The sequence below is a fragment of the Saccopteryx bilineata genome, chromosome 2 (genome assembly GCF_036850765.1).
Source record: "Saccopteryx bilineata isolate mSacBil1 chromosome 2, mSacBil1_pri_phased_curated, whole genome shotgun sequence".
Classification (NCBI taxonomy): domain Eukaryota; kingdom Metazoa; phylum Chordata; class Mammalia; order Chiroptera; family Emballonuridae; genus Saccopteryx; species Saccopteryx bilineata.
The window spans coordinates 333,792,348-333,805,133 of NC_089491.1; the positions used below are offsets into that span (position 1 = coordinate 333,792,348).

At 42.5% G+C, this 12,786-nt stretch overlaps 1 protein-coding gene across 6 annotated transcripts in view; it reads left to right on the forward strand.

Annotated features, from left to right (window-relative positions):
- AHCYL2 (adenosylhomocysteinase like 2) overlaps positions 1 to 12,786 on the forward strand; it is a 161,751-nt gene that overhangs the window by 98,514 nt on the left and 50,451 nt on the right. For 2 of the 6 annotated variants that reach the window (XM_066262282.1, XM_066262285.1), the window contains exon 2: positions 11,969 to 12,080. In XM_066262282.1, coding sequence (XP_066118379.1) covers positions 11,969 to 12,080 — 112 coding nt within the window. Of the gene's footprint in view, positions 1 to 7,538; positions 7,897 to 11,968; positions 12,081 to 12,786 lie in introns of those variants that run through there. The other 4 variants (XM_066262283.1, XM_066262287.1, XM_066262284.1 and 1 more) reach the window with 3 other exon arrangements.

Sequence of the window (12,786 nt, forward strand, 5' to 3'; positions counted from 1 at the left end):
GCAGTCATTATAGCCTAAGGCTTAGTTTTAAGACTAAGCTATTCCAGCCCTTTTAGTACCTAAGATCTTTTCAAAACTAAGCTTTCCCCCACATCTTTGTTGTATGGTAGCGGGTGGTGCTCTCTTATGAGGAATCCCATTTATGCATCAGGTAAGTGACTTTGTATCAAAGACTTCCTTATTTGTATATTGGCTTAAAGGCTTTAATTTTTACTCTATAAAATGGGGGAGACCAGGGGCTCTCTTGCTCAGTTCCTGCTATTAGGATTGCATAGGAGAGGCAGCCAAGATGGCAGAGTGCTGAAGGAGAAGCCAGTTTATGCAGAGTTTATGCAGAGAGGAGATGAGAAACAGAGGTGACTAAGGCTGGTGAGGTAGAAACCTTTGATTCTAGGAATACTCGGATGAGTCAGTGGTTTTGGGAGTCCTGAATGGAAAGGGAAGTGTTTTCCCACACAGTGTGTATTTCTTGCCCGCCGGCGCAAGCTAGGATTAAAGCTAATGGCCCACCAGTTCTTTTTTTTTTTTTTTTTTTTTTTTACAGAGGCAGAGATAGACAGGGACAGACAGACAGGAACGGAGAGAGATGAGAAGCATCAATCATCAGTTTCTCGTTGCGCATTGCGACTTCTTAGTTGTTCATTGATTGCTTTCTCACATGTGCCTTGACCGTGGGCCTTCAGCAGACCGAGTAACCCCCTGCTGGGGCCAGGGGCCTTGGGTCCAAGCTGGTGAGCTCTTTGCTCAAGCCAGGTGAGCCCGCACTCAAGCTGGCGACCTCGGGGTCTCGAACCTGGGTCCTTCTGCATCCCAGTCCGACGCTCTATCCACTGCGCCACCACCTGGTCAGGCTTTTTTTTTTTTTTTTTTTTTTTTTAACAGAGGCAGAGATAGACAGGGACAGACAGACAGGAACGGAGAGAGATGAGAAGCATCAATCATCAGTTTCTCGTTGCGCGTTGCGACTTCTTAGTTGTTCATTGATTGCTTTCTCACATGTGCCTTGACCGTGGGCCTTCAGCAGACCGAGTAACCCCCTGCTGGAGCCAGCGACCTTGGGTCTAAGCTGGTAAGCTCTTTGCTCAAGCCAGATGAGCCCGCGCTCAAGCTGGCGACCTCGGGGTCTCGAACCTGGGTCCTTCCGCATCCCAGTCCGACGCTCTATCCACTGCGCCACCACCTGGTCAGGTGGCCCACCAGTTCTTGGCTCCATTGTTTCATTACTGTCTGTTCGAATCTAATGGGAACCTGCACAGGCCAGGCGGCTGTGATGGTGCCCGTGGCTACTGGCCATACAGACCCATTTGAAAAACTGTTGAAAACTATGGGTCCTCTCCCAAGGAAAATATACACATACACAAAAGTTTCATTTTGCTTTTTATTGGGTGGGGGGTGGTCTAGACATTCATGGACTCTAGATGAAGAACTTTTTACCTAAAAAGAACCCCAGAAATGTTAATATTTTATACTGTGTGTTATGTAGTCCTCAAAACCCTTTCAGATACATTATTTTATCTCTCAGCACACATTTGAGATAAGCAAAGGAGAAGCTATTGTTCCCATTTTACAAATGAGGACTATAGATGTTAAGTACTGGAAATGTTAAGAAATGGAGATAAAGCATGACCTGTGGTGGCACAGTGGATAAAGCACTGACCTGGAATGCTGAGGTCACGGTTTGAAAACCCAGCCTTGTGGGTCAAGGCACATACAACAAGCAACTATGAGTTGATGCTCCCTGTTCTTCTCCCCCTTCTCTCTCTTCTCTCTAAAATCAATCAATAACAATCTTTTTTTAAAAAAGAAAGAAATGGAGATACAGAGAGAACCTCTGATCATCATCCTTTGTGTATCTGAAAAGGAATTAACTTTTTCTTGTTAGTTAAATAGATCTTCTATCTCCCCAAGAGTTCTCTTTTTCTTAATGTATTAACTATCTATTCTTAATAGCCTTACACTATGAAAATCAGAATTAGACCCAGTTCTCATGATACCCTGTGTTGGGTCTGAAGGTTCACCTCATTCTAATCATTGTTCTTTTAAATAACCTTCTTTTCTGCCTTTGAACATGCCTCCCTGGTATAGCCACAGATAGGATCAAATGGTTGGCTAAGGAGAGTCAAAAGAATTGGGGCTGCCTGACCAGGCAGTGGCGCAGTGGATAGAGCGTCAGACTGGGATGCCGAGGACCCAGGTTCGAGACCCTAGGTTCAAGACCCTGAGGTTGCCAGCTTCAGCGCGGGCTCATCTGGTTTGAGCAAAGCTCACCAGCTTGGACCCAAGGTCACTGGCTCAAGCAAGGGGTTACTCAGTCTGCTGAAGGCCCATAGTCAAGGCACATATGAGAAAGCAATCAATGAACAACTAAGGTGTCGCAACAAAAAACTAATGATTGATGCTTCTCATCTCTCTCCGTTCCTGTCTGTCTCCGATCTATCCCTCTCTCTGACTCTCTCTCTGTCTCTGTAAAAAAAAAAAAAAAAAAGAATTAGGGTGCTTTATTCCTGCTTGGAGAGGGTGTCAGAGCAGTGGTTCTCAAAATGTGGTCTCCAGACCAATAGTGACAGCATTACCTGGAAACTTCTTAAAGATGAAAAATCTGGCCCCCTCTCAGATTTCCTAAGTCAGAAACTTTGGGAATGAGGCCCAGCAATGCATTTTAATAAGCCTTCCAGGTGATTTTGAAGCCCCCAAAGTTTGTGAACTGCTTTGTTAGATAAATTCATTAAATGATAAGGCTTTCCCTGTCAGTAATAGTATCCTAAATTGTCTTCTGGTTATATTTGGTATAAATCTGCAGCTACCTTATGGTGCAAATCAAGTGACTTAAGCCATTGGACCAAAGAGTTCCTTTTCACCTGAGTGAGGGAAATGAGGAACCAGCTGAGTGTGTACTACGATGAACATCCTTCGTTAGCAAGAGCAGAAGTTTAGAGATTCAGCAAGCAAGCAGAAAAATGTCATTCTATCTCATTTCTTGAAAATATGAAGAGATCAGTACAGTGGTACCTTGAGATATGAGCTTAATTCATTCTGTAACCGAGCTCGTAAGTCAGTCAACTCGTATATCAAACAAATTTCTCCCATTTAAAATAACTAAAATAGATTTAATACATTCCAGCCCTGTGAAACATCCCCAAACCATCCTAAATTATGAAAAAAGACATGTTTTTAATTAAGAAACATACATATATACTTTACTAATTCATAACAAAATATATGAAATAAAAGAAAAAAGTGTTATTTAGTACTGTATTCTTACCTTGGAGACAGACAAATGCGGCTAACGGAGGTGAATGGCAGAGGAGGAGGGAGGGAGGAAGGGATGCAGGCACTGTAGACACGTAAACTAAAACTGCACTTTCTTAACACTAAATGTAAACTAAAACTGCACTTTCTTTACTTAAAATGAAACCACAAAAACCTAATTGTAAAAAAAAATGCCTTTCTTAACTTTAAACTTAACCTAAGCTTAACATTATGTATTTTTCATTTAATCACCTGTTTTTGCCTTTTTGGCTACACTTTTGGCACTTTCACTTGCAGGGCTTTTGAATAAAAATCTATCCAAAGAGGTTTGCTTTTGCCTGCCTTTTAAAATGTTATGGAAATGTGACAAACAAGTGTCATTAAAAAGTGCTGAAGCACGATCAGTTGAAACTTTTTCTGGGTGTTTCTTTTCAGTGAAATTTGAAAGCTTCTCCCACATTGCCAGCATGTCTTTAATTTCACTTCTAGAAATCACTTTCTGAGACTCTACCTCCTCCTCACTACTAATCTCTTGCAGAAGCTCCTTCAACTCCTCAGTTGAGAGTTCCTCTTCATGTTCCTCAACGAGCTCGTTTACATCACCCTCATCTACCTCCAGACCCATCGACTTTCTGAGGGACACAATCTCCTCCAACGCTTCTACCTCAGTGTCGGTCTCTGGTTCGAATCCCTCGAAGTCCCTGTCTGCAACAACATCAGGCCATAACTTTTTCCATGCTGAGTTCAAAGTTCTTCTTGTAACCTCTTGCCATGCCAAGTCAATAATGCATAAACATATCATGACGCTGTAATGATCTTTCCAAAACTCTCGAAGGATTAGAATTGTTTTGGGGTGTTTTTTTTTTTACAGAGACAGAGAGAGGGATAGACAGGGACAGACAGACAGGAACGGAGAAAGATGAGAAGCATCAATCATCAGTTTTTCATTGCGACACCTTAGTTGTTCATTGATTGCTTTCTCATATGTCCCTTGACTGGGGGCCTTCAGCAGACTGAGTAACCCCTTGCTTGGAGCCAGCGACCTTGGGTCCAAGCTGGTGAGCTTTTGCTCAAACCAGTTGAGCCCGCACCCAAACTGGCCACCTCGGGGTCTAGAACCTGGGTCCTTCCACATCCCAGTTCGATGCTCTATCCACTGTACCACCGCCTGGTCAGGCAGAATTGTATTCTCAGTCACCTCAAAGCAGCAGTGGAACAAGTGCTTTGTGTAAAGCTTTTTAAAGTTGGAAATGACCTGCTGATCCATAGGTTGCAAGATTAAAGTCATGTTCACTGGGAGGTAGAGTAAGAATGTCATCTTCAAGACCAGGTGGGTGGGCTGGAGCATTATCAAAGATTAGTAATGCTTTCATCGGGAGTTTATTTTCTTGAAGATATTTCTTCACTGCAGGACCAAAGATGAAATTTACGCCATTCAATAAAAACTGCCACAGGCCCTGGCCAGTTGGCTCAGCGGTAGAGCATCGGCCTGGCGTGCAGAGGAACTGGGTTTGATTCCCGGCCAGGGCACATAGGAGAAGCACCCATTTGCTTCTCCACTCCCACCCTTCCTTCCTCTCTGTCTCTCTCTTCCCCTCCCGCAGCCAAGGCTCCATTGGAGCAAGGATGGCCCGGGCGCTGGGGATGGCTCCTTGGCCTCTGCCCCAGGCACTAGAGTGGCTCTGGTCGAGGCAGAGCTACGCCCCAGAGGGGCAGAGCATCACCCCCTGGTGGGCAGAGCATCGCCCCTGGTGGGCGTGCCGGGTGGATCCCAGTCGGTCGGCGCATGCGGGAGTCTGACTGACTGTCTCTCCCCGTTTCCAGCTTCAGAAGAAAAAAAAAAAACACAAAAAAACTGCCACATAACCCATGCCCTAGCATTGGTGCACCACATAACCTGCAGTTTTTCTTTAAGAATCTTGTGAGTCTTAAAGGCTCAAGGATTTTCAGAATGATACAATAGCAGTGTCTTGACTTTACAGTCATCGCTAGCATTTGCACACAATGCAAGGGTCAGATGGTCCTTCATGGGTTTATGGCCTGGCAGCTTCTTCTCCTCTGGTGATGAAAGTCATCCGGGGCATTTTTTCCCAAAACAATCCTGTTTCGTCACAGTTGAACACTTGTTGGGGGATGTAGCCTTCCTTTGCTATTAGTGCAACAAAACGGGCAATGTAATCCTCAGCTGCCTTAACATCAGCACTTGCAGCTTCACCATGCCTCGCCACTGAGTGGATGCCAGATCTCTTCTTGAAATTTTCAAACCAGCTGTGACTTGCCTTAAACGTATCTTCTGCAGCCTCTTTTGAGGTTGATGGTTCTTTCTTCTTCAAGACACCATAAATAATACATGCCTTTTCACATATTACAGTCTCCGTCACTGTATCTCCTGCCAGCTCTTTCTCTTTCACCCACATCAGCAGAAGCTTCTTCATTTCTTCATGGATATTTGTCCTTAATTGGAACAAAATTGTAGTTTCTTTCACTGGATTTGCGTTTTTGATGGCATCCTTTTGTTTAAGGATGGTACAAATTGTAGATGTGTTGCGGTTGTACAGCCTTGTCAGTTCAATCACTGGTACACCACGCTCATGTTTTTCTATTATGTCTTGCTTTACTTCTATCGACATCATTCTCTTCTTATTCTCACCACTGTTCTTTAACACTCACTTTCTTTGGCCCCATGATAGCACACAAAAAGAGTTAGTAAAAAATGCAAAAATGATGCCGGAATGAGTACAGCGCATGAGATTCGACTTGATTCTACGGGTAACACGTGAGAAAGAACGAGATGCTGGTGTTGTGCTGCCGATACTGGACCCGTGCGCCAATGCGCCAACTAGCGGTAGCTTCCTGAATCACAACTCATATTTTGGAATTTCGCTCAAATCTCAAACAAAATATAGACCGAGTTGCAGCTCGTATCTTAAAAAATTTTGTTGTTGTTGTTGGTCTGCTCGTATCTCGAGGCGCCACTATATTGTCATAGGTGATCGAGAACATCAATAGTTGAGTTCATATAATTTGTTTTAATTTCTGGCATTGGGCCAAGTTGCCAATTAAAAGGCTGTTAAATTTATAGTTCTTATATGATTAGCTATTTTAGAATTATGATTTGATCTGAGCCCCAAGATCATCTGAGACGAGGTCATTTCTGGGACCCAAGCTAATAAGAAAGTAAATGTAATGAGTGATTAAATTAAGAAGGATGAAGTAGGGCTAATGCCTGCTCCTCTCCCTAGGATTAGGACCAGGGATCGTCTGGTCTTCTGGTTAACATCATTAGCTGTGGTGCAGTGGAAGGGGCGTCAGCTGGGACCTAAACACAGCTCCTTGGTTCTAGTCCATTGTTGACTCGCCATGAGACCTCAGGCTAATCACTTCTTCTCTCAGAGCTGCACTTTCCTAACTTGTCAAATGGGGATAATAATGCTTGCTTTTTAAGATTCTTATGCTAATAGAACTAACATGCACAGGGCTATGGACAGTAGGTACTTAATAAATGTTAGTTCTCTTCTGTCTATTCTGTTCTTCCAGAGACCTTTTCTGTCAAAATAAAGCTTATTCTAAAACAAAAGAACCTACCATTTTATGTTCTTTTCTTTTGCTCAGTGAGCAGTCTCTCTTTTTTATTTTGAAAGAATTCAAATCATATTTGCACCCTGTCTCTATACCATACAGTTGAATATAGATTTCCTATTCACTGGCCCCCTTTCAGAAATCAGCAAATTAAGAATGTGATTCTTTGCCCTTTCATTTCACTCTGTTTTATACATAACAAGGTCGTTGTGGTTCTGGGAACTCGGAGGCAAAAGAAAACTCCCCTTTATAGTCATACCTCCCACAAAACACAGTTTTTGAAAAAAACAAACATAGTCACTCAACATCTAATCAGCAACAATCTTAAGATGGGTCTAGAAGTTAGATGTCAAAACCTGCATTAAAGATGCACAGTTAAGAGTAGTACCGCACTGGTCCGCAGTCCGACTGACGCCAGGACAGAGCGGGTGGCAGTGGCTGCCTGAGCGCCAGGCACCGGTGTTTTCTTAACATCTTAATAAATTATTCCCTCATTGTTTTAGTGGCTCTGTTAATTTTTTTCTAACGAGACTAGGTTAACTAAAATCATCCGACATGGAAAAGGAGGAGGTAGGGTTAAAAAGGAACCTAATTAGCAAGGTAATTATAGCAGGCAAAAAAGTGCCCTGGTTATATAAAAACGCTATTGTTAACACACATGCAAGCTGGGCCTTGTCAAGGAACTTGTTAAGGTTTAGAGGTCAGAGGATCCATATAATTAGGTGTTTAGGGAAAAAATAAAAGCAAAACAGCCACCAGAATTAGGAAATGGCTGATGAGCCACTAACAAAAGCCTTCTTAAATTGGGTTCAACTGTTGGAGGGGTTGTTGGAGCAGCTTCAGGGATTCCGGGGAAGGGTAGCACCCCACCCCCCAACCAGAAAAAAAAAGAAAAGAAAAGAAAAGCTAGCTGGAACCCGAGCCAACAGAATTGCTGAGGTGGAAAGTTTAAAGGCCTAGCCACAAAGGTCCCTGGATCGGAGAGGTGGCAGTAAAGCTGGTCATGTCACGATGCTGAGCAACAAGAAGAAATACATTGTCAATGGCAACTCTGGGATTAGAGCCCAGGTGAGGCTAAGCTCTTATTTACCAGTCTTGCTGCTGTGATAGCTGTTAATGTGAAAGGCAGGCCGCTTTTCTCTCCTTTCCTGCTCTCATCCCTCCTTCTGATGTAAGGTGAGCTGCCCTCTCCTAAACAGTTTCTTGCCTTGATGCCTGTTGGAATTAGGCAGTTCTCTCTGAAATGGAAAAAGAGGGAGGGGGGTACCTTAAACCACTCTTTGATTTCAAACATGCAGAAAAGTTAGGGGTAGACTCTACCAAAGTACCCCAACCCGTTACAGGACTACTCTTATAAGGTGGGCAGGTGGGCACCAGGGATGACCTACTTAAACCATGTGTTCTGGTTGGCAGTAAGAGATAAACATTTATTTCTTGGGGAAATTGTATAACATTCTATATAAGTGGTTAATTTCTATCTAATATTCTTCTGTCCTGATGAAATTTGAGTTCAATGTCTAGCAAGTAAACAAAATTCAGAACCCTATGACCATGGAGAAAGCCTCCATAGTCTTTCTTAGTGCCAAAAGACAGCCTAAACTTGACCCGAGACCTGAAGGAGTAACTAACTGTAAGTGGAGAATACTGCAGCAGAGAGCTCCGCTTAGGGAGCCTGGTGAGATGAAACTAGACAGCTACATGATTTAGTGCTATTGGGGTAACTGTATGTGTCCCACCCACCCCTGATCCTGGAGAAGTATAGTGGCCCCCTCTAGTGTTGTGTGGGTGTGAGGGGGCAGTGTTAACATACCTCAGGCAGAGTTTATCTGTTACTCTTTTTTAAAAGGAGAAAAGGAGGCACTGCTGAAATTAGTGACTCATTGTGACCTTTGGAAAGTCAATTACTACTCCTTTTCCTAGGTGGGCCTCTAAAAAAGAATAAAGACAAGTCATTGTCTTGAATAATGTTGGTGAAGTGGAAGCCAGAGTTTTGAGCTTGACTGATGTCCCACTCTCCATCTTCACACCCACCTTCCTCCCCTTCGCAATGTTTTTCCCCCATTGATTTGAGAGATAGAGAGAGAGGAAGGGAGAGAGAGAAGCATCAACTTGCCGTTCCACTTGGTTGTTCCATTTAGTTGTTCTCCTACGTGCCTGACTGGGGATTGAACCCGTGACCTTGGTGCACTGGGACACTGCTTTACCCACTGAGCTATCTGGGCAGGCCCCTTCCCAACGTTTTTTGCCCTTAAAAATTCTTTTAACTTCAGGCTTGGCTTATGCTTACTGTGTTTACTTAATATGCTGCCCCATACAGACAGTGAAGATAGAATAGTCTACTTCAGATTTATTTTATTTCAGCACATGATCACATACCATGTGTCGGGCATTGGTGTCTGAAAATATAAGGGTGAGTAAGATGCACAGTTCCTGCCTTTATGTATCCTGTAGCTTATACAGGGTTCAGCTAGTTAGTTATACTTGATGTGATAAGTGCTGTGGTAGGAGATGTACGTGGAAGTTCATGTAGATCCCATCGGAGTGCAAAAAAAGGACACTTTATCTTCTTGGAATAAATTGATACTTTAGCAAAATAACCAGTTTTGCCATTTTTCATTTTGCAAAGAGCTTCTAATCCAATGAATTTTCCTATTGCTGAAACTAATTTACAAACTCTAAAGTACTACACAGGCTTTACTTGTTGTTACAGCTATGAAAATGCTATGAATTCCCCTAGAAGGCATGCTAAGCTAATTCAACTTGGCATTGGTCCCTCTCTCTCAATACTCAAATGACGCCATAGTTACCTTTCTGACTGAAGGAAATGGAGCATCGGTTGCTGCTTTCATTCTGATATGCTTTATCTGTGTTCTGCCCATCAGGGAACTGCCTTTTTTATTATGAAAGAATCAGTTGTCAGAGCTTTGGTGCTTTCTGCCTCCCTGCCGCCTTGGATCCAGAATAATCTAAGCAATTACATAAACATTCAATTAGGGGAAAAAGAAAAAAGTTATTTGTTGAAATGATATGATCTTTGATTGGTAAAGTGTTATAAAATATCAGCTGGGACTCTGGCTCAGCCTATGGCACCTCAATGCCGGGGAGCTGAGAACCAGGCATTTCCGGTTTCAGAACTGCTAGGCTTGATGGACGACTGAGGGGGCCCTGGAAAAAAATATATATATATATCAGCTGGAACCTCCAACAGTAGGAGAAAGATAAAATGCAAGAAAGTCATTATCAGATAATGTATAAAATGCAGTCTCACGTATTGAGGGTATTTTTTTTTTTTCCAAGAGAGGAGAGGAGATAGAAAGACACACTCTTGCATGTGGCCTGACCAGGATCCACCTGGCCACCCCCATCTGGGGCCAGTGCTCTGCCCATCTGGAGCCATGCTTACAACCGAGCTATTTTTAGTGCTCAGGGCTGATGCATTCGAATCAATCAAGCCATGGCTGCAGGAGGAGAAGAAAGAAAGCGAGAGGGGGTGGCAGAGCAGATGGTGGCTTCTCTTGTGTGCCCTGACTGGGAATTGAACCTGGGACAGCCACATGCCGGGCTGACACTCTACCACTGAGCCAATCTACCAGGACTGAGGGTTTAGAAATTTTTTTATTAATTGATTTTTAGAGAGAAAAAATAATTGATTTATTGTTCCACTTATTTATGCATTCATTGGTTGATTCTTGTATGTTGCCCTGACTGGGAATCAAACCTACAACCTTGATGTATCCAGAAAGTGCTCTATCCAGCTGACCTGCCCAGCCAGGGTTAGAGTATTTAGGTTTATACATATTCAGCCCTCATTCAGCCCTACATCTGTTATATTATAGTTAATAAATGATCAATCTTGTGGTTTTTAGGTATTTTATGATACCAAACATTAAAAATAATAAATTGTTTACTGTACTTACTAGTACTGAAAAGCTAATTAATGTATCTTTTAAAACTATACTGACTACCTCCAAGAGCTGTAAGAACAGTAGGGAGTGGATTTATTGAATTTCCTACTATATCTCACATTTTACATGCATACACACCTCCAAGATATTACAGATTGGTTCCCAGACCACTGTAATAAAGTGAGTTGTAATCTTTTTGCTGGTGGAGAGTCTTGCCTTCAATTTGTAAAAACAACAACCCAGAACCACAACATCTGTGAAGTGCAATAAAGCAAAATATGCTCAAACATTGTTTCATTTAACCCTCTCCAAAACTTGTGAAATATTTTTATCTCTGCTGTATTTATGAGAAATTGAAGCTCACAGATGCATCTTGACCAGCATCACGTAGCTAATGAGTGGCATAGGCAGGATTTGAATGCAGTTCCAGGAGAGTTCTTTCTGATTGGAAAGCCTCTATTATTTTTCATTATACCAGACCATTTCCTGCAAATCTTAAAACCTTGAAAGCAAGTCACTTTACCTTTCTGTACCTTGCAGTTTCTCATCTAGATATGTGAAGAATATTGGAGTAGATAGTCTCAAAGATTTCTTTAGCTTCAGTTTTCCATGAAACTGTAGAAAGGATTTCTGAAATTTCTTTTTTTTTTTTTTTTTTTTTTTTTTTTTTTTTTTTACAGAGACAGAGAGTCAGAGAGAGGGATAGATAGGGACAGACAGACAGGAACGGAGAGAGATGAGAAGCATCAATTATCAGTTTTTTGTTGCAACACCTTAATTCATTGATTGCTTTCTCATATGTGCCTTGACCGTGGGCCTTCAGCAGGCCGGGTAACCCCTTGCTTGAGCCAGCGACCTTGGGTCCAAGCTGGTGAGCTTTGCTCAAACCAGATGAGCCCACGCTCAAGCTGGTGACCTCAGGGTCTCGAACCTGGGTCCTCCGCATCCCAGTCTGATGCTCTATCCACTGTGCCACCGCCTGGTCAGGCTGAAATTTCTTTTTACTAGAACATACCTTCTCCTTTTTTTTTCCTTGGACATAATTTTATTATAAAAAGCATATAGTCAGAGAGTAGATCAAAGATTTAAATTTGATGGAACTATAGTAGCTAAAGAATGTAAAGTCATTCTTCTCTCTAGAGTCTTAACATCCTGGTACAATAAAATCAACTGCCTTAAATTGCTATCTCAAAATGGAGGTTATTTTTTTGTATAACTAGAGTTCTTTTTCTTAGCAGATCCAGTTTGCTGACCAGAAGCAGGAATTCAACAAACGTCCCACCAAAATTGGGCGTCGCTCTTTGTCTCGTTCCATTTCTCAGTCATCTACTGACAGCTATAGCTCAGGTGAGTACTGAACTGCTGCAGACCCACCTGGGGAGGTATTACCAATGCACCCTCCTGTCTACCCAAGGCTTACTAATATATGGTCAGGCCTGTACTTTGGAATAAACACTTTGTCTCTCAGTTGAAATTTAGATCAGAATTCTAGATGGAGTTTTTGGATTCCTCTTGGGGATTCAGGGTGGAGCTTAACAGAGGCCTCCTTTTCAGTAAATGTAGAAAAAGGTGATTGAGGCCTGACCTGTGGTGGCACAGTGGGATAAAGCGTCGACCTGGAACACTGAAGTCGCCGGTTCAAAACCCTGGGCTTGCCTGCTCAAGGCACATATGGGCGTTGATGCTTCCTGCTCTCCCCCTTCTCTCTCTCTCTCTCCCTGTTTCCCCCCTCCTTCCTCTCTGAAAATTGAATAAATAAAGTCTTTAGAAAAAGAAAAAGATGATTGAGGAAACTGAGTTCTGATTTATTCAGAGGGTGGGAGTGAGTGTGCAGCTCACTGATGAGTTTCTCTGGACAACATGTATAAAGACTTGTGTTTTTTCCCTTCTGTGAAAACAAAAGAGGTGTATTCTCCCTCCTTCTATCTGGTATTTGCAAGTATTTTTTTTTAATTGCTTGATTTTAGAGAGACAGAGGAAGGGAGAGAGAGAGAGAGAGAGCATTCATTTGTTGTTCCACATATTTTTGCATTCATTGATTGCTTCCAATATG